The sequence below is a fragment of the Gossypium hirsutum genome, chromosome D07 (genome assembly GCF_007990345.1).
Source record: "Gossypium hirsutum isolate 1008001.06 chromosome D07, Gossypium_hirsutum_v2.1, whole genome shotgun sequence".
In the NCBI taxonomy this organism is placed as follows: Eukaryota; Viridiplantae; Streptophyta; class Magnoliopsida; order Malvales; family Malvaceae; genus Gossypium; species Gossypium hirsutum.
This window is the reverse complement of record NC_053443.1, coordinates 4500955-4527105: the sequence shown is the minus strand read 5'-3', so window position 1 is coordinate 4527105 and position 26151 is coordinate 4500955. Positions and strand designations below refer to the sequence as shown.

The window sequence follows — 26151 nt, the reverse complement described above, 5'->3', positions numbered from 1 at the left end:
GCAACAAAAACTATGACAAGCGCTCATACTAGGCTCGTGGAGCCTATTTTAATCCATACAAGGTCTTAGATAGTTTGTAAACATAGTCAGGCTTATGAGGTCCACAAAACCTTTCCTGTTTCTCCACGTATACTTCCTTATTAAGAAGTTCATTAAAAAATGCACAACGTTAAGGTGACATGCAACAAGAAGTAAAAGTCGAATGGATTCTAACTTGGCTACTGGTGCAAAGGGTTTTTATTTTTATTTTACCAAAATCAACACCTTCAACCCATGTATCACCTTGTGCCACCGCTTGAGCTTTGTTACGAGTGATGTTTTCCAAGTTCATTGCTCTTATTTTTGAAAATCCACTTGGTTTGTATCACATTGTAGACTTGAGGACGAGGAACAAGTGTCCAAACATCATTTCTTGCATTGCATTCAACCAATGTTCATCTTCCAATGCTTCCTCAATTTTCTCTAGTTCGGTGGTCGAGACATAACAGCTTGTCTTATTCATGTCTCGATAGTTAATCTATTTTTCCCTGATTCTTCTACCACCAGAAATGCTGCCAATAACATTATTAGGAGGATGATTTTTATGAATTCTTGCAAAGGGTCTCGGTTTTGAAACATCCTAAGACTGATCTGATTCTACTTCATCAGTTGTTCCATTTTCTGTTCGATCTTTTATTACAACAAAAGCATCATCTTTTGTTTCCTCCACCAATTTGCTCTCATCAAATGGAGAGTCATTTGATGAAAACTAGAAATATCTAAACAAAACCCAAAATGGTTAAACCACCCTTCGATGAAAACTTACACCTAACAAGACTTGAAATATTTAGAAAACCTTTGGAGGAAAAGCCAAGAAGAACAATGAAGTGTGCTTTTTTTTTTTTTTTAATTCCCTCCTTTTTAATTAATAAATAAAAATTTAATTATTTTAAAATAATATTGAAATGCTATAAAACTAAATTCTAATTTAATTATATTTGACTTCAAGTATAATTGAGTATTTTAAAATTATATTTATATTCAATTCTATATTAACTTCAGATAAATTCATTAAATTATTTTTATTTAAAATTAATTAATTATCATTCTTTAAAATATATTTCCCATATAATGCAATTTTTAATTTAAATTAATAATACTTATGATAATTTATAACTAATTAGATTTTTTATTTTTATTGAAAATTATAAAATAAAGGGTAAATTACACCCAAGGTACTGAACTATCAATAAGTTTACGTTTTGGTCACTCAACTTTATATGTTACTAAATTATCATTAAACTATTAGAAAGTTTTATTTAAGTCATTAGATTGTTAAAATTATTGGTGTATGACTTTCTATATTCACACTGCTTGCATTAATCAAAACCTCTCATTTCCATTATCTTTTAACTGTTCAATTTTTTTATAAAACAACTTTAAATGTCTTGAATCAACAAACCAAAATTCAAATAGTTTTTTTCTTCAATCTCCGAAACTGACTGTTAGATCAACTTGGGTATAAGGTATGTTCTTCTACTTATCTATGGGTACTAATTCACTGTATCGATTGTCCGATTGTCGCCTGGAGCTCGTTACCTAGACTTTTTCTTTTAAAAAAAATCTTAATAGCTTAATGACTTTAATAAAAACTTTCAAATAGTTTAGTGATTTAAATAAAGATTTTCGAACAGTTTAATAACCATTTTGTAACTTTTTGAAGGTGATGACCAAAATGTAAACTTACTGATAATTTAATAACCCCGAGTGTAATTTACCCTACAATAAAAAAGGAATGGATATAAAAAAATAAATAGAATAATAATTAATTAGAAAAGGGCAAATTCATATTTTTATTTAAAATTTATTTAATAAATAAACCTTAAAGTTAATATATTTTGATACGTGGGTATTTTTCAAACAATAGAAAACTATGGTGATTTTTTTAGGGATAAATCCCAAAAATTATACATGAACTATGGTTTAATGTGCAATTGTATACATGAACTTTGATTTTATGCAGTTTTGTACGTGAAATTTTGATTTGATCCAATTCTTGTAAATTATTAACACAATTATTGATATAACATCATTTTATGTTTATATATTACATACATAAATAATTATATTTATCCAGTATAAAAATAAACTGATGTATTTATTTTTTTGAACCAAAATTAGAGTTTTACTTATATAATTACACATTAAATTAAAATTCATGTATAATTGTCAGATTTATTTTTTTTACCAAGCCTTAAAGTTTGAATTTTTTTCTAGTATTTTATTAAATAAATTTTAATGCTTTTTATACAATAATTTAACAATTAAATTGCGAATTAAAAAAAATATAATAATTTTCAAGTTGATTCATAACCATAATAATGACCCATACCTATTTTTTTTAATGGGTGGAGAAAGAGAAAGTGGATGCCTAATTTTTTCCATTCAAAAAAGTGTTGGTTGCTAATAATGGTGGCCGCCTCTGAAGAATAAATGTGCCAAAACTTAGGCTTGGGCTTCAATATATTTTTTAATTCTTTAGTTTATCAACCATCAAATGATTTTCAATTTTTTATTATTATATAAAAATTAATTAATATTTTATAATACTTAACAAAAGTTTAGATATATAAATGTATTTTTTATATTAAAAATAAAATATTATTATATATTTTAAAAAATTAATAAATCTAAAATGATACATTGAAACATTCATATATTAATACGTACTACTATTAATAAAAAAATGATATATATATAACGATACAATATTTACTATTTTACTTATTGCATCAATTTAATCAATTATATTATATATAGTATAAAAAATAGTAACTTATTTAATAAAACTTTAGCTTTTGTATTGTGTATGGATCTTAATTTAGATTTATTGTGAATATATTTTAATTTTTAGTGTGTTAAAATACATATATTTTGACAAAATTTAAAATTTAGTCTTAATACTTCAAAGTCAGAAATTAAGTCATCTAATTTTTTTATTTAAAAATTTTAATCTAATCATTATGATTAAGTCGTTCTCATGTGATGTAGCATATGGTTAACAGAAAGTAAACATATTAAGTTGACAAAATTTAACGGAAACTACTAACAACAATAATGATTGGACTATCATTTTCAATTTGAAAAAGCAAGAGGATTGCATTTTGAACATTTAAAGTATAGAGATTAAATCTCTATATTTTGTATTGAGTAGACTTGATCACAGGTCGGGCTGAAGTAAACTTTTAGGCTCGAGCCTGACCTAGAGTAAAAGTGCTAAATCTGAGCCCGATCTAGCCCGCTCGTATTAATTTTTTTAGATTTTTTTATAAAAACAAATTAAAAAATATAATACATCAAATATATTAAAAATACTAAAACAATTGTTTCCCAACAGACTGAAAATATGTTAAAAAAATCTTTATACTTAAATAGCACTAAAATAGTTACAACTTAGTAAGTAAACGTCTCTAAAATAATAGTAGAATTAATAATAAAACAAAGAGTTATATAATATCCAAATAATAACAATAAAATAGTAACAATATAATAATTGAGAAATGGTAACAAAACAACAACATAAAAACAATAAAACAGCAACATAAAGCAGTAAAACAGTAGGGGAAAAAAGTTTAGCCTTATTCGGTGATGCTCGAGCTAAAATATTTTATCCAAGGTCTAACCTATTTAAAAGACGAACCTTATTTTTTGTCAAAATCTATTTTTCGAACATTATACTTTTATTCAAATTTTCAGTATTTTAAACGGCCTGAACCAATAACCCGGTCATAATTGAGTTTATTGTAGTTATAGTAGTTGGAGCATGTGAATGTGTTGTATTTATACTAGTACGTAACATTGTAGAGGTGAGCTGAAGCATACAAAAATTGGAAAGGCTATAACAGTCATTTGGCTGAACGGCACAGCAGCCCACGTATGACATAATTGATCATACTCCAATGCCATGTGTGTCTCCTCCAGTAATATATATATCACCAAACAGGTAAAACAAATGAGAGCGGTACAACAAACTGTAAATTACCCCAATTGTCCCTCTCGCCATTCTCAAGTGGACTGCACAGTCTCTCTCTCATATCATATCTCTTCGTCTTGACAAAAATACTAATTTTTTTCTCTCTTTATCCCTCCCTTTCTTTGCATGTCCCCAGCGTTTCAGGTAGGTGAAAGTAGAGTACTAAACAAATTTCTTTTTAAAAAATAGTGGGAAGGATTAAACTGTAATTTCCGGATGTTCTGGCGGGAATCCCATCGGCCCTCGAATCTCTCCGTTCTCTGTAGCATTCAACCTTCAAAAAGACTAAAAAACAGAGGTGAACTTTTTCTCTCTCTCCCTTACAATGTCTCATTTCTGTCATTTTTTTAAAAATAGAAGATACATTTTTAATCTTTAAAGTGACTACTATTTCATAGTAAAACAACAGGTTTTGGCCTTTAAATCGGACTCGTTTTTCTTTTTTTTTTTTGGGGGGGGGGATTTTTGGTTTTATGAGTATTATTTTGAGTTGAATGCTGAATTTCCCCTCATTTTTTAGTGTTTGGATATGGAATATCGAACAAAGTGTAAATCCATTGGGGTTTCATGTTTGCTTGCAATAATTTTGAACTGCGGCGCCGTTTTTTTTCTTGTGAAATTGGATTAAAATTAGAGCGGAAATATGGGGCATAAGAGTTTAATGTTACTCAGAAGAGGTGTTGCGGTGAAGTGAAAAGGTAAACTCTTTTTATGATTTTAAAAAGGAATTAATTAAGGTTTTGAACTGGTAATTAGACCATTTGTTATAAATAAATAAAAATGAATAGTCTGCGACTGTTTTAAGAGAATTACCAGATCCAGCTTATAAAGTAATAAATGCATTTTTATAGTACAATATTGGGTGGGGAAAGAGCCCCTGCTAACGCACTAGTATTACACGATACCTTTAACCACTGCAATTCGCTAAAAATTTAGCATCTTTCTTTGTTTTTGAACGGAGAGTTTTGTCCTGGTTAAACTTTTATCCCATCACCTATGGCATATTTGATTGAATTTAAGCATCTTGTGGAGCATGACTCGCATTTCATGCCAAAACAGACAATGAGATCACAACGAGCAGCCATGGTCACGATGAGAAAAAAATCTTCATCCCGGCGACACTACGAGATATGAAAATATGCAGCTGATTCCTTCGAAAACAATTTTGAGATTATTTCCTAATTCCTGCGTATTTAATATTACATTGCATTAATTAATATCTAAAATGTATCTAGGGTAAGTGGACACTAAGTATAGTTACTTTAGAGCTATTGGGATTAGTGTATGAATTAGACCTAGATAAAAAAAAATAACGGGAGACTCTTTTCGGGGTTTCGAATTTTTTTTATTTTGATTCTCTCTCTTGTACTTTTCTCATATTAGTGAAATATTTTTTTGCTCGTACCTTTTTAGAAGAGTTTTTTCACATAAAATTTATGTGTTTGATATTTTTAATTTATTTGTTATTTTACTTGTTTGCTTACACGTGTTTATCCCAACACATCTCTGTCCCTATATAATGCTAGATTTATGCTTTTTTCAGTATATGGTTTATAATGGGACAAAAATTGCCTGCATTGTTATTTGTAGAGAGAATCGATGCTTGTCTTTTAACTTTCATGAAAACCAGTTTTGGGTAAATTTGACATATTTGTTACTTTAGAACTAAAATTTTGGTGAATTTGTGCAGGCTATCTCGGTGCCATGATTGTTTGTTTGTTAATTGAATAAGCAAAGCATGCCAATTGCTGTCTTTCCTAAGCTTTTCTACTTCAAAGCATGGCAACACGACTCCGCCGCCTCACTACCAGAAGATCACCACCTAAGCTTCTTTTTTTCGCCCTCTTGATGCTTGCGCCAGTTTGCGTGATTGGCATATATAACTATGGCCAGAAGATATCCAACTTTTTTCGGCCGCTCTGGGACAAGCCCCCTCTGCCATTCAGACGCCTACCTCACTATTATGCTGAAAATGTTTCAGTGGAACACCTTTGTCGCCTCCATAATTGGTCCATACGTTCACAACCACGCCGTATCTTCGACAACATCATCTTCAGCAATGAACTAGACTTGCTTGAGATCAGGTGGCACGAGCTTAACCCCTATGTTTCGAAATTTGTAATCATGGAGTCAAACACCACTTTCACCGGCATCCGCAAACCTCTATTCTTTGCATCAAACCGTGCCAGGTTTGCCTTTGCCGAGGAGAAGATCGTCTACGGTGTATTCCCTGGCAGAATTGCATCCCCTGGTTCGCTCAAAGATCCATTCGTTCTCGAATCACTCCAACGTGGTGCTATGAACGGATTGCTTCACAGTGCCGGGATATCTAACGGAGACCTTGTAATAATGTCGGACACAGATGAGGTCCCAAGCCCCCACACACTGAAACTACTACAATGGTGTGATGGAGTACCACCTATATTGCACCTTGAGTTGAAGCATTACATGTATTCGTTCGAGTTCCCGGTGGATTACAGCAGTTGGCGAGCCACGGTTCAGATCTACACCCCACAGACTCGGTACCGGCACTCACGGCAATCGGATGTAATATTTTCGGATGCAGGATGGCATTGCAGCTTTTGCTTCCGTAGCCTGGAAGAATTCACGTTGAAGATGACTGGTTATAGCCATGCAGACAGAGTAAAGAGGAAAGCGTTTCTAAACTACTCTAGAATACAGAGAATCATATGCAGGGGAGATGATCTGTTCGATATGCTCCCAGAAGAGTATTCCTTCAAGGAGATGATTAAAAAGATGGGTTCCATTGCCCGTTCAGATTCAGCAGTTCATCTTCCTTCATATTTAATACAAAATGCAGATAGGTTTAGGTTTCTTCTCCCCGGGGGATGTAAAAGAAACATGGTGCAGTTAAAGTAGGTTCTTTTTTGTCTTCGGAAATTTCAACTAGGAAAATTAGGCTGGGCTTGGATTCTCTTAAAATTTCATGATAAATAGTATAGTGATGGGTTTTAGGCCTTTTAAGGGTTTCCATTATCTGAGCTAAATTTTCATTCTCAAATGTGAATTTTCAAAGGCCTCAGCAGGCTATATAAATACTGCTCCTTGCCTTGCTTGGCTTGGCATTAATGAACACGTAGCTTTAGGCTATATTTTAGATTCAACGTCTAAGATTAGTATTTATCTACAGACTCTTAAATAATTTAAGCTTTATATACCTTTATTCCTTAAGATTTATAATAATCTTCGTAACTCTGGTTTTACCGGAGAATTTTACTGTGCTAACAAGGCATGAAGTAGATAGGCTTCTCCATATATTCTACGGATTGAGCCAATTCAAGTGAATTAAATGAACCCCATTTAATTAATTAACCTCTATAGAACATTCCGTGTGCATTGATCACAGATTTTGACCCGTAACCCGCGACCCATGAGACTTTGACATTAGTCAACTGCAGCGATGAATGCATACCTTAAACCCAAATACCCTTAACGAGAAATATCTGAAGTTGATCTTCCTCTGCTAAAAGCTGGTGCATAACAAGAAGACTATTAAAGGTTTGAGGACCTCGATACAACCCTGTCTATGTCAACTTGTAGTAAAACCAAAAAAGGTGTAGAAAACGTGGAAAATATGAAAATGATTCTCCTTATTATTTACAGAATAGGAAAAATGCTTATATACATGAAGCAAACAGCTAACGAAGCTAACAGAAAATTACAGCTAGATAACAACTATATAACAGCTAGATGATATCAGCTAGATGATGGTTAAGTTTGTTATAAACTAACTAACAAACTTATAACTTAATTAGCTAATACACCCCCTCAAACTGGAGAGTGGATATTCTTCATTCCCAGCTTGACCAAATTTGCCTCAAAAGGAACTGCAGCAAGGGCCTTGGTAAAGATATCTGCAAGTTGATCTTTGGATGAACAAGGAAGCAATTTGATAACACCCTGAGTAGTCTTTTCTCTAATGAGATGACAATCTATCTCTATATGTTTTGTCCTCTCATGAAAAACAGGATTCGCAGCCAATTGTAAAGCAGAAGCATTATCACAATACAATGAAGTTGGACGAGAAACAGGCTGATGAAGATCAGTCATCAAAAAATGTAGCCACTGGATTTCGCATGTTATGGATGCAAGTGCTCTATACTCCGCTTCTGTGGAAGAATGAGAAACAGTAGTTTGTTTCTTTACCTTCCAGCTAATCAATGATTCACCATAGAACATACAATATCCAGTGATTGACCGTCGCGTATCCGGACAACCCGCCCAATCTGAATCACTAAAGGCTTTGAGAACTAGTTGAATTTTTGAACTAGAAAAGAACAAACTAGATCTAGAAGATCCTTTCAAATATCGAAGCACTCTATGAGCTGCCTACAAGTGTGAGAGTGTAGGCTTATCGAAATGCTGACTCAGTTGTTGTACTGCAAATGATATATCAGGGCGAGAAGACTACAAATAAATCAATCGTCCAACAAGTCGTCTATATGCAGTAACATCAGAAAGATATTCATGAGAAGCATCCTTTGACAGTTTGGTTGTAATAGGTGTTTTAGCAGGTTTGCACTCCAAGAAACCAAAATCAGAAAGAATTTCCAAGACATATTTTCTTTGGGACAAATGAATACCAGATGAACTTCGAGCTACCTCTAACCCCAAAAAATACTTTAAATCTCCAAAATCTTTGATCCGAAATGAGGTATCCAAGAAGGCCTTGACTTTGTTAATCTCATCCATGTTGTCACCAGTTAGAATCACATCATCAACATAGATTAACAAAGCAGTAAATGAAGTAGCTTCATTTTTCACAAATAAGGAATAATCAGCCATGGATTGCACATATCCAATAGATAACAAAGCTGATGTAAGCTTTGAAAACCATTGCCTACTGGCCTGTTTAAGTTCATAAAGTGACTTTTGAAGTTTACAAACCTTATTCATACCCAAATCAAATCCAGGAGGAGGAAACATATAAACTTCCTCATCAAGGTCTCCATGTAAGAAGGCATTATTAACATTTAACTGTTGGGGAAACCATTTCTTTGAAGCAGCCATAGCAAGTAACAATCTGACAGTTGTAATCTTTGCTACAGGAGAGAAAGTATCAAAGTAGTCAATACCTTCAGTTTGCGTGTAACCCTTAGCAACCAAACGAGCCTTATAACACTCAATAGAACCGTCTACTTTGTGCTTAATACGGTACACCCATTTGCAACCAATGGCTTGTTTCCCAGGTGGTAAATCAACAAGAACCCAAGTGTTATTTTGTTCAAGAGCTAAAAGTTCAGCCTGCATTGCTTCTCTCCATTGGGACTGTTTGTTGGCTTGATTAAAAGTTTGAGGTTCAATGGCTGCAGTGATGGCTGAGGTAAAATGTAAATGAGAAGTGGAGAGGTTGGCATAGGTAAGATAATTAGCTAATGGATAAAGAGTGGAGTGAGGTTGGCTTGGTGGACATAAATGGCATTGATAGTCCTGGAGGTAAGAAGGTGGTTTTCAAGTGCGAGACGGCCGAGAGGATTAAGTTGATAAGTTAGATTGAGGTGAGGGAATAGGTTCAGGAGGTGGTATATCAGTATCATAAGACATTGAAGGATCAAAAGTAATATATGGGATAGTGTCAAAGGAAGGTGTGACAGTTGGAAAGGTGGTTTCATGAAACATGACATTTCGAGAGATGAAAATGTCATGAGAAGCAGGATCAAACAAAATATAGCCTTTGACATTAGGTAGGTAACCAAGGAAAATACATTCTCTGGCACGAGGATCAAATTTATGTCTATTGGATTGTAAGGTGGTGGCAAAGCTTAGGCAACCAAAAACTTTTAAGGCTTGATAATCTGGTGGAGTAGAGTTTAGTTTTTCAAAAGGGGTAAGATTGTTTAATAAGGGTGTTGGTGTACGATTAATAAGAAATACAGAGTGTAAAATGGCATGACCCCAGAAAAGCTCAGGTAATTTGGAATGGAACAACAAGGCACGAGACACATTAAGGATATGTTGATGTTTACGCTCCACTAAACCATTTTACTGTGGAGTTTCAACACAAGAGTTTTGATAAATGATACCACGAGAAGCATAAAAAGGTGGGATATTAAACTCAGGACCATTATCACTTCGAATAGTCTTGAGTTTACAACCAAATTGTGTGTCAACCAAGAGACAAAAATTTTGAAGATGAACACGAGCTTCATATTTTGTTTTCATAAGGATAACCCAAGTAAAACGACTAAAATCATCCACAATTGTTAAAAAATAACGATGGCCAGTAATGGAAACAACACCATTAGGCCCCCAAATATCAAAATGAATCAAATAAAAAAATTTATTTGATAGTGAATGGCTTACAGGAAAAGAAAGTTTCTTTTGCTTTGCCAAATGGCAGGTTTTACAAGGAGAATCACTCGAAAAAGACAAGTTGAGAATAGATGATGACAGCAACTTGAGCCTTGAATTTGAAAGATGGCCAAGTCGATGATGCCACAATGTGAATGATGAAGAAATTTGTAATGCAGTAGGGGTTGACACTGAAAAAGAAGCAACAGGGCAGTCCAACAAATAAAGACCAGACAACACTCTAGTTGTACCAATCATCTTCATAGAGGGGAGAGCCTGTATTTCACAAGAAGATTTGTGAAACACAAAAGAACAAGATAAGGTGGATGTAAGTTTAGTGATAGAAAATAGATTAAAGGCAAATTCAGGAATGTATAGGACATTGGTAAGGTAAAGATGTGCAGAAAATATAACAGTGCCAGAGAAACGAGCAGTGACTTTAGTACCATTAAGTAATGTAATATAGATAGGTTTTATTTCAGTGTAGGATGCAAAAGAGGTTAATGTGTGTGTGATATGGTCAGTAGCACCAGTATCAACTCTCCAATAGGGTGAATGAAAAGATATAGGTGTAGAAGATATACCTTCAATAGAAGCAAGGGTGAGAGATGGAGTAGCCAGGACTTGGTTGGTGAGGTGTGGTGTAGGTTGTGATTGAGTGTGATTGGTTGATTGGTTCGAGGAAGAAAGAAGCAATGCCAACAACTGAGTTATCTGCTCCTGAGTCAAAGTAACACCAGAACCTTGTGATGTAACAGGCGGAGAATATCCAGTAACAGAATCAACCGTGTTTGTATCAATTTCCTCAAACACATTATGAACACGAGAGGTTGAATTACGAGACCTATAGCCAGGTGGAAATCCATTCTTATGATAACAAGTATCCACTGTCTGTCGTAAACCACCACAAAAGGTACATTTTCGAGTATCAGTCTTGGAATCAGAAGATCGAGAAGAAGCCTGAGATGGCCTCTTGGAAGATTGACGAACAGCATTGCTCGAAAAAACAGTAGAAGAGGGATCAAGAAGCTGTCGCTCTTGTTGAATCACCATAGAAAAAGCTTTATTGATAGTCGGAAGAGGATCCAGAAGCATGATTTGAGATCGAACAGAAACATATTGCTCATTCAATCCTTTGAGAAAACGAATGACATAGTCATTATTGTGATACTTTCGATGGTGGGAAAAGCACCACACGAGCACTGAACACGGCACGAACACGATGAAAGTGGACGAAAATTTAACAACTCGTCCCAAAGAATCTTCAACTCAGTGAAGTAATCAGTCACAGAGCGTTCTTCCTGTTTGAAAACAGAAATTTCATCGTGAAGATCAGATATACGGAAGACATCACCCTGCGAAAACCTCTCATGAAGATCGCGCCAAATCTCATGCGCGGTATCAATCCAAAGAATACTGTTAACAATGGATTGTGAAATAGAATGATGCAACCATGAAATCACCATGTTGTTGCACCGCTCCCACGCCGGATAGATCGAATCTGTGGTCGTCGGAGGAAGAATAGAACCATCAACAAACTTCAATTTGTTTTTAGAAAGAAGAGCCATTTGCATCGCTCTCGACCAAGAATTGTAATTAAGGCTGGTTAATGTTGGAGTAACAAGAACAAGCAATGGATTTTCATTTGGATGAAGAAAATACGGACGGGAAGGAAGCAATGGATCGGAAGTTGCCATTGAAAGAGCAAATCAAGAAAAACAGAGTGTTTGGCGAAAAAGAAAAATGAAAGAAAGAGAGAATTTTACATCTGATACCATGTAGAAAACGTGGAAAATATGAAAATGATTTTCCTTATTATTTATAGAATAGGAAAAATGCTTATATATATGAAGCAAACAGCTAACTAAGCTAGCAGAAAATTACAGCTAGATAACAACTATATAACAGCTAGATGATGGTTAAGTTTGTTATAAACTAACTAACAAACTTATAACTTAATTAGCTAATAAAAGGTACTGTTTATCCTCAATCTCAGTAATCCAATCACCCCCAATTGATGCTAGAAAGAAATTAGCCATAATATTCCTCATGACCTGGAATTGAACAACACTCGTTGTAAGGAACGATCCAACCAAGCAAAACGCATAAGATTCCACCGATATCGATCCTTCCCCCCATTCTCCCATGCTTCGTCCTCCTCATCCCCAATCTCCTCTTCCATAAGCAGATCGAAAGATACAATCAACTAAATGGAAATCAAATGAACAAGAAAATAAAATAAAAATAAAAAAACATGCCAAGATAGCAGACAAAGAAAACATGCCGCAAAAGCAGACTGAAAATCCTATAGATTCAAGACTTTTCAATAATCTTATATTTTATCATCTTACACTTTCGAATAATTTTCATCTTCATTTTTTGCTTTGATCTCAGTCTTTTTTTTTTCTTATACACTAAATAAATAATCCATTTGTAGGTTTAAATCGCCTTGTTTATATGCTTTCTTCTTTGTTTTTACTTCATTAACCGTGAGGTTTATTTGCAAATTTTTCGATTTCAACAGCTTTTCATTCTTTTTGGCTTTTTTTTTTTGATGATTTATTCTGGATTATAATTAGATATCATGAACTTGAAAGGTAAAAAGAAAGAGGGAGAAAAAGTAATGGTGGGAAATATTTTAAAAAAATATTTTTAGTTGTTACAATTTATATTAGTATTTGATTTATATATTTTGATATCCATGCAATTAAATTTTTTTAAAAAAATTAAATATATTTAATAAAATTACAAAAAAAGGTACACTTTGAATGGATATAGATGAAATGACATCTATGTTCGTATAAAAATTTATAATTTTAAGTTGTCAGATCATCATAAATTTAATCTCTGCTCAGGGTAATTTACCAATAAAAGTCTTTTTTTTCAAAATTTACCGAAATGGCCAACTATTTAATTATTTACCGGAATAGTCCATTTTCTGCGAAATCGCGTCCACGTCAGCGCGACTTGCTGACGTGGACGGAAATCGCGCCCTAGAGGACGCGATTTGCTGATGTGGCATGAACAGTTTATGCTTTTTAGCTTGAAAAACTTTGAAAGGCCATAACTTTTGGCTCGGTTGTCCGATTTAAAAGGTTTTTTTATTTCGAATAAATTTTCGAGATCTACGCGCAGACAAACTGTTTAGAGATGAATAGGGACTAATTTGTAAAGTATAATTTGTTAGTTACGAGTATAGAGACTAAAGTGTAATTACTTCAAAATTAGCATGAAATTTTTGTATTTAAGAATATTTGAATGTTATGGAAGGATGAAATTGAATTTGAATTGAAAAACGAAGCTTAGATTTGAAAATATGACTATTTAGGTTTTAGGGACTAAATTTAATAAAATGGTAAATTTTAGGGAACTTCTCAAAAGTGGAATGAGCTAACTTATACCTATAACAGGATGATATAAGACAATTCTGTAAAAAATGATCCGGTGTTTACTTCAAATAAATAAGGAAAATAATGATTTGAATGTTTCAAAATTTAATTTTAAACCGAAAAAATCAAAATTTAGGGGAAAAAAGATCGTTTTCGACGAAAAGTGCGGCAAACCGCCTTCGGCAATTTGTCAGCGCGTAAATCTCGAAAAGTTATTCAAAATAAAAAAAAATTCGTCTCAATCGAACAACCGAGCGAAAAGTTATACGTTTCAAAGTTTTCCAAGCTTAAAAACATAAACTGTTCATCCACGTCAACAAATCGCGTCCTCGTAGGCACGATTTGTGTCCACGTAAGCAAATCGCACTGACGTGGACGCGATGTCGCGGAAAATGACCAATTTCGATAAATTTTGAAAAAAAAACGACTTTTATTGATAAATTACTCCTCCGCTCAACCTTGTCACAAGCGCACGTCCAATAGAAATCCCCCATTTGCGCCACATGATAGATCTAAAAGTTGTTTCAATCCTTCATAAGTGGAGAAATTAATGGTAAAATCTTCCAACCCCCGATCACGTTCCATGCCATTGGCTGGAACCATTTTTTGCTGATGCCTTCTTTTACTTGCTTCGCGGTTAATAATCAATATAACTCACACATCTAAACAAATTCTGGGTATAAAACTCTAATGTCAAAACACTTACCCAGGCCGCCTAAATTTTCCATATATTATCTTCATTTTCCATTTTTTACTAAATCTTCATTTTCTGTATCTACGAATTATTCAACTGTACAACAAAAAACATGATTGTTCTTTTCCTCAGCAATATCCCATTAACCTAATTCCGCCTTCGGCCTGCTTTCTTGTGCCGCCTGGTGTTAGTCGAGGATGATTGCGTTGATGGAACAGGCAACACCGTTCCTCCCTTGATGCTATTTGAATCTGTCATGTCAGTAAGTGTCTTCTGAGCTTCGATATAGACCTTAAGATCACGTACCTGTCATGATAAATAATTACTGTCAAAGCCAGTTATCTCAAGCAATTGCATAGATACATATAAACTTAGGCCATTAAGTTACCTGCTCTTCCAGATCAAGTATCTTCTCATCCATTAACCTCGATTCAGAGGCTTCCCTAAAATGAAAACCAAAATAACCATGTAAGAAAAATACAAGAAAAAAGTCAGAAGGTAATACCCGAGAGACAAGACAAGCAACTAAGCAATGGATGGAATAAATAATTCAATTAAAAAAAGGTAAATAAAAAAATGAGTTGAATGTGGACTAGTAGCAAGCTTTGCCCCTTTGAGCAAGAAACAATAGTACCTCTCTTCGATTTCCTTGACCTTTACGTGCCAAACTTGTTGGTCTTTTATGAGTTTACGGTTGATCTGTTACAAAAAACTCAGATGGTGACAAATGCTACAAACTGTGCAACTGATAATGGTGATGTTATAAAAGAACCAATTATGCAAATGCTTTGCACAGTTAAGCGCATACAGAATTTGTATATCAGAATACATTGAAACACACCTCAGCAAGAGCATTTTTTTCCTCTGTACACTTATCCAGTTTGCTTTGGATGTCCTGCATCTCGGATGTCACAGCCTTCTCCACTGCTTCAGCAATGGTACTATCTCTTTTGCCTTTGGCTTCAGCAAGTAAAGATTCATAGTTCTGGGGGAGGGGAGTGAAAACAGAAGATAAATACTAGTTCTTAACACAGTAAAAAGCCACAATAGCACCGGTAGGACACAAACACAAGAACAGTGAAGGAAATCCATAATACTACAAATTAAAGAACATCAGTGTTACTCTTACTTGTCTTTGTTTCTCCAACTCAGTAGCCAGAAGCCGACTGTACTCGTCAAAAACCTGTTCCATTGGCACTTATGTCCAAGTCAGCACATGTGCACGTGAAGTATGGCAGTTATTTTGTTATATATAAAAAACTAAAGACACAAAGTTTCAAAACCAAATCACAAAGCATGATAATGAAATTGTTTTACTCATTCAAGGGAACCTGTTGAACTTAAAAAAATAACATAGTTAAGATTTCCATTCAACTAGTTTAAAAACTTATCGTTGAAAAATAACCAGCCAGAAGTTATTTATAAGGACAATATACCGCTTCAACTTTGCTGCTATAGATGGCCTCATTAATTCCAGAATCATCACCATAGCCACATGAATGACAAGTTCCTTCAATTGATGTGCAACGGGAGTTGATCTCAACTGGTTTGCCATCAACTTTTGAATGAGTCAAACGATGTACATAACCATCACCCACGTAATCCCATATTTGCTGTGATATTAATTCAAGGGAATAGCAATGCTGTGTATCTTTCCAATGTCTAACCCCATGACCTTCTTTATATCTGCAGTGGCCACAAAAGAGTTGGTTGAAACATAAAAGAGCACAAATTCATATAAAAAAATTCAAAACATAAATAAAATAACTGCGCTTAGATATTGATAAAAGATTTTTAACACAATAAGGAAGGACCAGCTGATAATGCATTACCTTCCACACCCCATAAAACCACATATCAAGCAGATCCAAAGATTCTCCCCTGATCCACAAATAGAACAGACTGGATTTTCTTCTTGCTGCTGGCAAAATCGGCAGACCTATCAACACACATAATACTGATTAAAACATTAATCCATATAAAAAATAGCAACAATACCAATTTTAAGTAACATGTGTCCTAAACCTAATAGATGCAGATGCAATGGTAGTAACCGATACCCAAAGAAAGAAAAAAGTAAGCTTCTCCTGGATCATGCTAGAAGGATAACAGACACTAATACAATACAAAGTGCAAAAATTATTCAAGGAACCAAGAGCTAGCTTACTGTACAGGACAAGTAAGTCCATTTTGAAGTACAATAACATTGAAATGAATGGTCACAAAATGTACTAAGTATCCCACTAGTATCCGGGTCCAATCTCTCTGTTGCCATACACCAAACAAAAAAAGAGAAGTGAAATTAATAGCATAAATATATAACAACATGAACAGACAAGATTAATAGGGTAATTTAGGCTTTATACTAACCAAGACAAATGGGGCAAGTAGGCAACTCGGTGAACCCTACAGGAGGTGTGCTTGCAATCTCACCCAATTCGGTGTATTCCACGGAATGCGTAAAAAGGATGTGACATAACTCAGCCTAAAAGAAACACAACTCGTTAATCAAAATTGTTATTCAAAAGAGGATCATAACGAAGTAATTTGAGGCAAATTTTACCAACCTCAGCAGGTGAAAACCGCTTCCCATTCAAGCTAAAATAGAATGCATCGGCCGCCGACTGGGCAGCTAGCTCTATTAATACGCTATACCTATCTTCCATTCCATCATTCCTAATATTAAAAAAACATTTAGCATTAACGAAAAAGAAATTTTTAATCCCCCCCTTTTTTTCTTATAAGCGTAAGTATAATGCAAAGATAGAATTGTGTTTTTTAAAATGAAAAGAAATCATCAAATTGGGATCAAAATGATAAAAAGGAAGCGTGATAAAGGGAGATGAATGATACCAGATGAAGAGGATGTAGGTGATATTCTCGATGTGGGAGCCAGCAAATCGGATGAAATCGGCAGCGGATAGATACTTAGGGACGGCGACGACAAAAAGAGAAGTGGAGCGAGAACTAGGATTTGGGAGGGAGCTTTGAGACGCCTTCCGATAGAGGTGAACGACCCCTCTCCTTTCGCGGAATTTAGGGTTAGGGTTTGATAGGGAAGTGGTGGTATAGAATTCGATTTCTTCGGCGTCGGTGAGGGGTAACTCGGTGTCCACCGAGTGAACTCGGAGGATGAACATAGTAACTGCGTTCACTCGCTTTCGGAGAAAATGACAGACACAGTTGGAATAAGCAACAAATTGATCCTTGAAATTGTGGGGGAAGGAAAAAGAAACGAGAGAGAAGAATTGAGCCTTCAAATTTTCTTTTCTGCACTGTTTACGTCCTCCGTGAAAATGTTATTTTAAAAAGAGATGCTATACATTGATATTTGTGGGTAAACTACAGCCATAGTCACTTAATTACGAATCATTTTCATTTTGGATAACTACTTGGTCACTAACGTTTTGAAACTTGTTTTTTTCTGGTCACCTCAACTTTTTTTTTAATCAGTAGTCCTCAATTTCCTTGATATTATATAAAAGAATTCAAAATTCTTTTTAAAAAATTGAAAATTATATAAATATATATAAATACACAACAAATTAAGTTATACATAAAAAGTTTATTTTCTTTAATTTCTTTAGTTTGGTTATGGTGCATTGATGAAACATTTTTAGTGTTGTGCTTCTTTAAGGTTGGGTTTTGATTTTATTTCTAGGTCTTGGTTAATTGATTCCATGGTTGACTGGTCACAACTTTTGCATCCATTTTCTTAAGTTTAATCCATCTTTGATCGTCTCGCTAAGCTATTCTCCTTACTCATTTCTTTCAAAGAAGTTTAAGAAGATAAATTTTTCAATAACCCAAGTTTGAAGCAACAATGTCCAACGCTATAAGAAAGCTCATAACTTAGGTTTTGAATCCAAGTAGTCAGATTCAGTGGTTGGCAAACCAAAAAATGTTAATGCCGAAAGTGATGGCGTGGATTCGTGATGATGACAATTGGGCTAGGGTGGAGTGTACTATAATTATAGTCGTAATTAGGGTTTGCCGTTTTGGTGATGGTAAGGAAGGTAAGGGCAAAATGGAAAGTGGGGAATTGAACAAACATGGTTGTTGCAGTGGCGGTGATTGTTGTCATTAGTATGAAGTTGATGATGCTGTCGATTATAGTATTCATCCATAATTTGAGAAAGGATGAACCAAAGATAAATTTTGGGTTTCTAAATAAGGGTTCAAAAAGAAAAGTTGAGCAAAACACAACATTGTACAGACCTTCAATTTCAATTGATTTTTTCTCTTTTATATATTTTGAAAATGTTGTCTAATTTTTTTTTTTTAGAGTTTTTCAAATTCTTAAAAGACTTTTGATTTTTTTATATGTTTTTATATAGAATTAGGGTTATAAAACTTAAGGATTATACTGATAAAAAAGTGTAGGCTACATTTTCATTAGTTACCAAATAGTTATTTTTATAGTTGAATGATTAAATCAAAATTTATCAATAATTAAGTGATTAGGGTAGTAACCTATTATCATTTTATGTAAAAAAAAGAAACACTATTATCTGCAATGTTTAATTTTAATTAAAAGATATTATGTTGATTCTATAGTCTATAAAAAAATAATATTTCCAAGTTTATGGCCACATTTGAAGATTAATTATTTTCTTGAAAGTAATTAATTAATTGTAAGCAGTCTGACCTTCTTTTCTCCAAAAGTCGCTTGTGAAAAGAAAGGAGAGAGAGCATTCATGCCTCTCCCTTTTTCATTTCATGAAAAATGATTTTAAAATAGAGATTATTATTTTTTATTTAATTCATTTCATATGAGTTTAGTATCAATGTTTATAAATGTTCATAGCCTCTATCTAATATTTAGATAAGAAGATAATGTGTTTCATTACACTCAAACTCATATCTTTTTGCATTGACGATACTATCAATATCAATTGAACTAATACTCAATCGGATAAAAAATTTTAAGCAGTAGCACGTATATATATATATATTTTTTATGAAAAGAGTATTAATAAAATATCATTAAAGTCAATAAATGAAATATTAACATTTGAATGTAAAATTCTAGAATGAGGTTGACATTTATCTTTTATTGATTTTGAAATTTTCTTATTCTAAGAAACATCATTATAAGGAATATTGTTGATTTGGTCTTTTCAAATAATTTATCTTTTTATTTTATTTTTTCAACTTAAAAAATTTCGATAAACGACTTAAAAAAAAAGCATGTCATTTATCCTCAATAATTTTTTTAAGAATAAATTAATTTAAAATTAGATAATTTATTATTTCAAAAAAATAACTTTTAATTTTATTTATAAAGCTAAAAGAATATATTTTTTTGATATTTTTATTTCGTTTTAAAACATATGACTTACCATTACATCTAACATCTTAATAATCTAAAAGAATAATATATTTTGATAATAAATTGTGAGAATAAAATGTGTATTATATATTATTTATTTTAGTATATCTAATAATGTATATAAATTTTTTAAAAAATTGATTTAAATTTTTAAATAGTCATCCTAAAAAGTAACTATTTCTTCTAAAAACAAATATTATATATTATTTAAGATTTAAGATTTAAAAATAAAATTTTAATTATATTAATAGATGGAAGCATCTCGCCGTCCATTACGCGCTTTTGCAAATCTTTGCCCGCTCCTTCTCTGTCTCTCTGCTTTTGAGTATAACACACACAGCTATAGAAATGGAGACAATCACGAAACTTTAATAGATTCTTCACTCCCAATTCATCTCTGCACTAAAAAAAAAAAAGAGAGTAAATTTATACAGTCACCGTTAAGTCTTTTGGGTCCGCTCTCCACCGTCTGTTACGGACACCATCTCCGCCGTGAAATTCTTCATAGATCTTCTCCTACCTTTTGGGATCTAACAAAGTCTTGAAAGGTAAACGCAGATAAACCCCCATTTTCATTTTCAATTTCGTTTTTGGATCAAGATTCTATATTAGAAGAAAAAAAAGGGACCCGATTTTAGTTTTTTTGTTAAGTTTCGATTTTCAAGGATAAAAAAGTTTATGATTTCTTTATCAAAAAGAACAAGCCAGTTTCAGTTTATATTGCAGACGTTTCGTTTTGGAGCATAAAGATTTGATCGTTCTTTCTTTCTTTATATAAGATACATAAAAAATTTAGATTAGAAAGGAAAGCAGGGTGTTTTCCCAATGGCGCCAAGCACAATCCGTAAAGCGATCGGGGCTGTGAAGGATCAGACGAGTATAAGCATAGCCAAAGTGGCGGGGAACATAGCGCCGGAACTGGAAGTTTTGGTGGTGAAAGCCACAAGCCATGATGAAGATCCGGCTGATGAGAAGTATTTCCGGGAGATCATAAGCCTCACATCATATTCTAGGGGTTATATTAGTGCTTGTATCGCTACGGTGTCGAAAAGATTGCGTAAAACCCATGATTGGATTGTGGCACTTAAGTCTTTGATGCTTGTTCATAGGCTTTTGGTTGATGGGAACCCTTGTTTTGAAGAGGAGATTGTGTATGCAACTAGGAGAGGAATGAGGGTTTTGAATATGTCTGATTTTAGGGATGAGGCGCATTCGAATTCGTGGGATCATGCTGGTTTTGTTAGGTTTTATGCTATGTATCTGGATGAGAAGGTTGAATTTTCGGTGTTTGAGAAGAAGAAGAGAGATGGGGAGGACAAGTTTGCTGAGAGAGATGAGCGGAATAGGCGTGAGTATGGTGAATTTAGGGATGATTATGACCGAGAAACTGATAGGAGATCGAGGTCTTACGGTGATTTGAATGATTCTTTAAGAAAAGATGGTAGGAAAGAGGGAACACCAATGAGGGAAATGAGGCCAGAGAGGGTTGTAGGGAGGCTGCATCAGTTGTTGAGGATTCTTGATAGAGTGTTGGGTTGTAGGCCAGCCGGTATGGCGAAAGATAGCAGGTTGGTTCTTGTTGCATTTTATCAAATTTTGAAGGAGAGTTTCGGGCTTTATGTCGAGATATGTGAAGCATTAGGGATTTTGTTGGATAGGTTTACTGAGATGGAGTACGTGGATTGTGTTAAGGGTTTTGATGCTTATGTTAGCGCTGCAAAGATGATTGATGAGCTTGTTGGGTTTTATGGTTGGTGTAAGGACGTTGGAATTGCTAGGTCATCCGAGTATCCCGAAGTGCAGAGAATTACAGATAAGCTTTTGGGTACACTTGATGGATTTTTGAAGGAAATGGCCAATGGCCAGAAGAGTCTGGAGAGACTCAGGGAAGAGAAACGACCGGTTAAGGAGGAGCCTGAAACAAACATGAATGAAATAAAGGCTCTTCCTGCACCTGAGAATTATAACCCACCTCCTCCACCACCTGAACCTGAACAACCTAAGACTGTCCCACCGCAGGTTACAGAGGACCTTGTGAATATAAGGGACGATGCGGTTTCAGCTGATGAGCAAGGGAACAAATTGGCGTTGGCTTTATTCTCTGGACCACCCACCTCAAATGCTAATGGTTCGTGGGAAGCATTTCCTTCAGATGGAGAGCGAGATGTGACTTCTGCATGGCAAACACCAGCTGCTGAGCCTGGTAAAGCGGATTGGGAATTGGTGTTGGTTGAGTCAGCTAGTAATTTATCGAAGCAGAAAGCTGGATTAGCAGGTGGTTTTGATCCGTTGTTACTGAATGGCATGTATGATCAGGGGGCGGTGAGGCAGCATGTGAGCTCCAGACAGCTAAGTGGTGGGAGTGCAAGTAGTGTTGCGATGCCTGGCCCTGGCAAGGCCGCTACTCAAGTGCTGGCTTTGCCTGCCCCGGATGGCACAGTGCAGCCAGTAGGACAGCAGGATCCTTTTGCCGCATCGCTTACAGTGCCACCGCCTTCGTATGTGCAGATAGCGGACATGGAGCAGAAGCAGCAGCTACTGGTACAGGAGCAACAGCTATGGAATCAATACGGAAGGGATGGAATGCAAGGGCAATCAAGTTTGGCCAAGATCACAGCAAGTTCCGTCTACTATGGTGCTGCTGCACAACTGGTAATGATGCCGTATGGGATGCCACAAGTGAATGGCATGGGGCAGGCAGGAGGGTACTATTATCCGCCCTACTAAAATACACATTGTAATCATGGTTCAACATTATAACAATCACATCAACCATCTTCGTTGATGTATTTTGGAATTATATAATATTCTTGCATTGGAGTTTACATGTATTTACAGCTATAATACCTTTGATAAACTATGCAGTGCAAGTATCATGTTTTCCTTTTATTTTTGTCTAAACATCACAGAGAAATGAGATGAATCATGTAAAACATGATATGATATGAAAAATCATATTTATTATTATTGATTAAATCATAACTAGGGTGATAAATTTTTTATTTATCAAAATTTCCGTTTTGTTGACTATATTGATAATTTATTTTTATTTTAAGTAAAATTTTTACTCAAGGTTTTTGATGAAAAACCATTTATTTATTTTAAATAGAAGGATAATTTCACCATCTTTAAATTAATTTTTTTATCATTTTTAGTTAAAATAATAATTCTTTAATTATTATTAATTAAATTATAAATTTTCAATTTCAAAGAATTAGGTCGTAAATCCTTGTATTTTTCAAAAGTTTAAAATTCAATTCTTATATATTTTTTTAGGAAATTAGTGCCTATACTTTTATTTCAACGCCATTTGTCAAGAAATTAAAATTAAAATTTGTAAAAGATAGAAGCATACTTTTAACCATGGGTTTGATTCAGGAAGAATAAATCTGGGAAATGAAGTTAATTTATTATTATTATGAATGTTAAGTAAATTTGTTGCTTTTATATGATGATTGCTGATGATGAAGTGAGCAGCGGCCATTTCCTTAAACGTTAAACCTCTCTTAAAAACCCCAACGCCACCTGAATCCAACATTTGTCCCCATCTCCACCAATCCCCCAAATGTCAAACGTTGTCGTACTGGACAACGGTGGTGGCTTCATTAAAGCCGGCCAAGGAGGTGAACGCAATCCCGCCGTCGTCATCCCCAACTGCCTCTACCGCCCCCTTACCTCCAAGAAGTTCCTCCACCCCACCACCACCTTCTCCTCCTCCCCCGATGACCTAACCTCCGCCGCCATTCGCCGCCCCATCGACCGCGGCTACCTAATCAACCCCGATCTCCAACGCGACATCTGGTCCCACCTCTTCACATCCCTCCTCCACGTCACCCCTTCCTCTTCTTCCCTCCTCTTAACCGAACCTCTCTTTTCCCTCCCTTCCATCCAACGCTCCACCGACGAGCTCGTCTTCGAAGACTTCGGCTTCAGCTCTCTCGTCGTCGCCGATTCCCCTTCCCTCGTCCACCTCTACGAGACCAGCTGCCGTCCATGTGGCCTGGTTTCCGAGGCACAGTGTAGTTTGGTGGTGGATTGCGGCTTCTCTTTCTCGCAAGCGGCGCCTGTATTTCAGAACATCACCTTGAATTATGGGGTGAAGAGAATTGATTTGGGTGGGAAAGCTTTGACTAATTATCTCAAGGAGTTGGTTTCCTATCGGGCCATTAATGTCATGGACGAGACTCTTCTAATGGACGATGTTAAAGAGAAGCTTTGCTTTGTTTCTCTTGATGTTGAAAGAGATCTCCAGTTTGCCAGGTATATACCCAAGTTAGTATTATTGCTTGCAATGTGTGCTTTATAACACTGGATAATGAAAAGCAATGTGTTCTGCGATTTTGAAATGATGTTGAAAATCTTCATGAATGTACTTTAATGTCTTGCCTGATGGTGATGGTGTTGTTCATGGTAAGGGTTATTATTGTTTGCTTGCAATGTGTGCTTTAAAACACTGCAAATAAATAAGCAATTTGTTCTGCTGCTATTTTGAAATGGTGTAGACCGTTTTTACAGGAAACATGGAAAAGACAATCTTTTTAGATGTACTTATGTCTTGCCTGATGGTGTTACTCACACAAAGGGTTATGTTAAAGACCCTGAAGCAGCAAAGAGGCATCTTGCATTGACCGATGGGGCCTCTTCTTCAGAAGCTATAGAAACAAAGAATGAAACAGATCAGTTGGGAGTTATGGATAAAACGGCAGAGAGGAAGAGAGTTGATTTAACTAAAAATGTAGTGTTTTTCTTTCTTATTAAGTGGATGATTTTGCCTGTTCATTTCAAGTGATATTCAAAGTATTGTCTTGGTTGCCTGGTACAGGAGTTTGACTTAACAAACGAGCGTTTTCTTGTTCCTGAGATGATCTTCCAACCTGCAGATTTGGGTGTGTATCATATTCTTTCTTTTTGATAATTGTGAACATTAATTAGGGTTTTCCAGTTTATATGGGAGCCAATTTAGGGATGTTCTAGTAGTTATTTGGGGTTCGGAGGCAGAAGTTTGGAATTTAGCATTAGAACCCATAGTCTGGTTTGTTAGAGCATGGGATATAGAATAAAGCATTTGAGAAGATGTGTTTGATTAAATTACCAATGATGTAAGAAATGGGAACGTTGTTCCATTTTTTTGCCTAATACTTCAATAACCATAAAGTGACTAGGTAATCCGTCTCTTCTTTTCAGGAATGAATGAGGCTGGACTAGCGGAATGCATTGTTAGAGCTGTCAATGCCTGCCATCCTTATCTTCATCCTGTACTTTACCAAAGGTGGTTTAATGTTCTTTCAATTACATTTCTATAAAAGCATCTGAAATTCTCAATTTTGATTTGCTCATGCCACTTACAAGTGTTCAAATCTCGTGCTTGAACAGCATAATATTGACCGGTGGGAGCACATTGTTTCCTAGATTTGTTGAGAGACTGTAAGCTCAATCACTTCCCTGATTGGCCTGTATTAATATCATCTTTGAGGGACCACTTTGATTTATTCTCATATTTTTATGCTAAATCCTCAGAGAAAAGGATCTCCGCCCTCTTGTCCCAGATGACTACCAAGTCAACATAACAACACAAGAAGAGTAAACTCTCACCTTCTAATATGTTTTACGTCTTTGAAAGCTATATCTTCCCATTTGGTAAATTCTTTGGGAATGTTGACAGTCCAATCCTAGGTGTGTGGCGAGGGGGTTCACTTCTAGCATCCAGTCCTGACTATGAATTAATGCGTGTGACTAAGGCAGAGTATGAGGAGCTTGGATCTGCACGATGTCGGAGGAGATTCTTTCGTTGAATTCTCAAGATCTTGAAGGTATTTTGTCTCTACTAGATCTAAATGGCATCTGTATCTGGCATATAGGCTTATAGATTTGGTCAGTTTTTTTTTTTATATATATATAAATTTTGAGCCAAATCATGTCAGTTTATTGATACACGAGGGGGGATGTTGCTGGGTATCAAGTGCTCTTTCAATGCTGAACATCATTCTTAAATGAAAAGCTTTGGCGGCAGACCCATGTTGTAAGAAACTTGAGCATTTTTGTCATGCTCGCTCATCAAATGGTGAATTTGCTATAATATGGCTCCTAGAATGTTGTTTCTTGTGGAGCAAGTATCTTGGAGATGAAGTTAAGCCTCCATTCCATTACTCTGGTAGAGAAGCTACCTGACTGAACCTACTCATGAGAGGGAAATGACGTGTATTAGTCGCAATCTGTCTTCAAGTTGCGCAGTACGCTACTCGAAAGTGCCCACCCATGTATGATTAATTAGGTACGAGGTTTTTTTGCCATATCTCAAAAACAATTTCGCTGTTGCGTTCGCATCAATCATCCATATTTCTTCATGAAAATATATTACCATATACATTCCTGATATTCCCACTTTTTGCTGAAAGCTTTTCTTACCATGCTT

General features: G+C 35.0%; 4 protein-coding genes across 5 annotated transcripts; 3 read left to right on the top strand and 1 right to left on the bottom strand.

The window, feature by feature from the left end:
- The first annotated feature begins 3847 nt into the window (after positions 1-3847).
- On the top strand, positions 3848-7137 carry LOC107953685 (beta-1,4-mannosyl-glycoprotein 4-beta-N-acetylglucosaminyltransferase). Its single transcript, XM_016889069.2, has 2 exons — positions 3848-4310; positions 5703-7137. Exon 2 carries the CDS (start codon positions 5792-5794, stop codon positions 6890-6892), a length of 1101 nt encoding a protein of 366 aa, XP_016744558.1. The 5' UTR covers positions 3848-4310; positions 5703-5791; the 3' UTR covers positions 6893-7137.
- A 7239-nt stretch (positions 7138-14376) lies between these two features.
- LOC107953684 (BRAP2 RING ZnF UBP domain-containing protein 1) lies at positions 14377-18345 on the bottom strand. Its single transcript, XM_016889068.2, has 11 exons — positions 17261-18345; positions 16975-17083; positions 16778-16892; positions 16575-16672; positions 16240-16346; positions 15844-16093; positions 15537-15590; positions 15249-15392; positions 15042-15106; positions 14796-14850; positions 14377-14713 (listed from the first exon to the last, which is right to left on the bottom strand). Exons 1-11 carry the CDS (start codon positions 17545-17547, stop codon positions 14555-14557), a joined length of 1443 nt encoding a protein of 480 aa, XP_016744557.1. The 5' UTR covers positions 17548-18345; the 3' UTR covers positions 14377-14554.
- A 1666-nt stretch (positions 18346-20011) lies between these two features.
- Positions 20012-22570, top strand: LOC107953688 (probable clathrin assembly protein At4g32285). 2 transcript variants are annotated; one of them, XM_016889071.2, is made up of 2 exons: positions 20012-20287; positions 20519-22570. In XM_016889071.2, the coding sequence occupies exon 2, from the start codon at positions 20565-20567 to the stop codon at positions 22464-22466; it is 1902 nt and encodes a 633-aa protein (XP_016744560.1). In that variant the 5' UTR covers positions 20012-20287; positions 20519-20564; the 3' UTR covers positions 22467-22570. The 2 variants fall into 2 exon arrangements, with proteins under 2 accessions (XP_016744560.1, XP_016744561.1); XM_016889072.2 differs by having other exon boundaries at positions 20466-22570.
- Positions 22571-23139: 569 nt separating this feature from the next.
- On the top strand, positions 23140-26114 carry LOC107953690 (actin-related protein 6). The gene is made up of 8 exons (XM_016889074.2): positions 23140-23999; positions 24255-24474; positions 24562-24625; positions 24924-25008; positions 25113-25163; positions 25257-25319; positions 25402-25549; positions 25661-26114. The coding sequence occupies exons 1-7, from the start codon at positions 23305-23307 to the stop codon at positions 25529-25531; spliced, it is 1308 nt and encodes a 435-aa protein (XP_016744563.1). The 5' UTR covers positions 23140-23304; the 3' UTR covers positions 25532-25549; positions 25661-26114.
- Positions 26115-26151: the final 37 nt, after the last annotated feature.

What these genes read in the sequence shown, in the direction of transcription:
- LOC107953685 (XM_016889069.2), top strand. Translation starts at nt 5,792, where the DNA reads ATGGCAACACGACTCCGCCGCCTCACTACCAGAAGATCACCACCTAAG.
- LOC107953684 (XM_016889068.2), bottom strand. Translation starts at nt 17,547, where the DNA reads ATGTTCATCCTCCGAGTTCACTCGGTGGACACCGAGTTACCCCTCACC. An exon ending in GGACTTACTTGTCCTGTACA is followed by an intron (nt 16,347 to 16,574) that starts GTAAGCTAGCTC and finishes GTGTGTTGATAG; the next exon opens with GTCTGCCGATTTTGCCAGCA. An exon ending in ATAGCAGCAAAGTTGAAGCG is followed by an intron (nt 15,591 to 15,843) that starts GTATATTGTCCT and finishes CCAATGGAACAG; the next exon opens with GTTTTTGACGAGTACAGTCG.
- LOC107953688 (XM_016889071.2), top strand. Translation starts at nt 20,565, where the DNA reads ATGGCGCCAAGCACAATCCGTAAAGCGATCGGGGCTGTGAAGGATCAG.
- LOC107953690 (XM_016889074.2), top strand. Translation starts at nt 23,305, where the DNA reads ATGTCAAACGTTGTCGTACTGGACAACGGTGGTGGCTTCATTAAAGCC. An exon ending in CTTCCAACCTGCAGATTTGG is followed by an intron (nt 24,626 to 24,923) that starts GTGTGTATCATA and finishes TCTTCTTTTCAG; the next exon opens with GAATGAATGAGGCTGGACTA. An exon ending in CATCCTGTACTTTACCAAAG is followed by an intron (nt 25,009 to 25,112) that starts GTGGTTTAATGT and finishes GTGCTTGAACAG; the next exon opens with CATAATATTGACCGGTGGGA.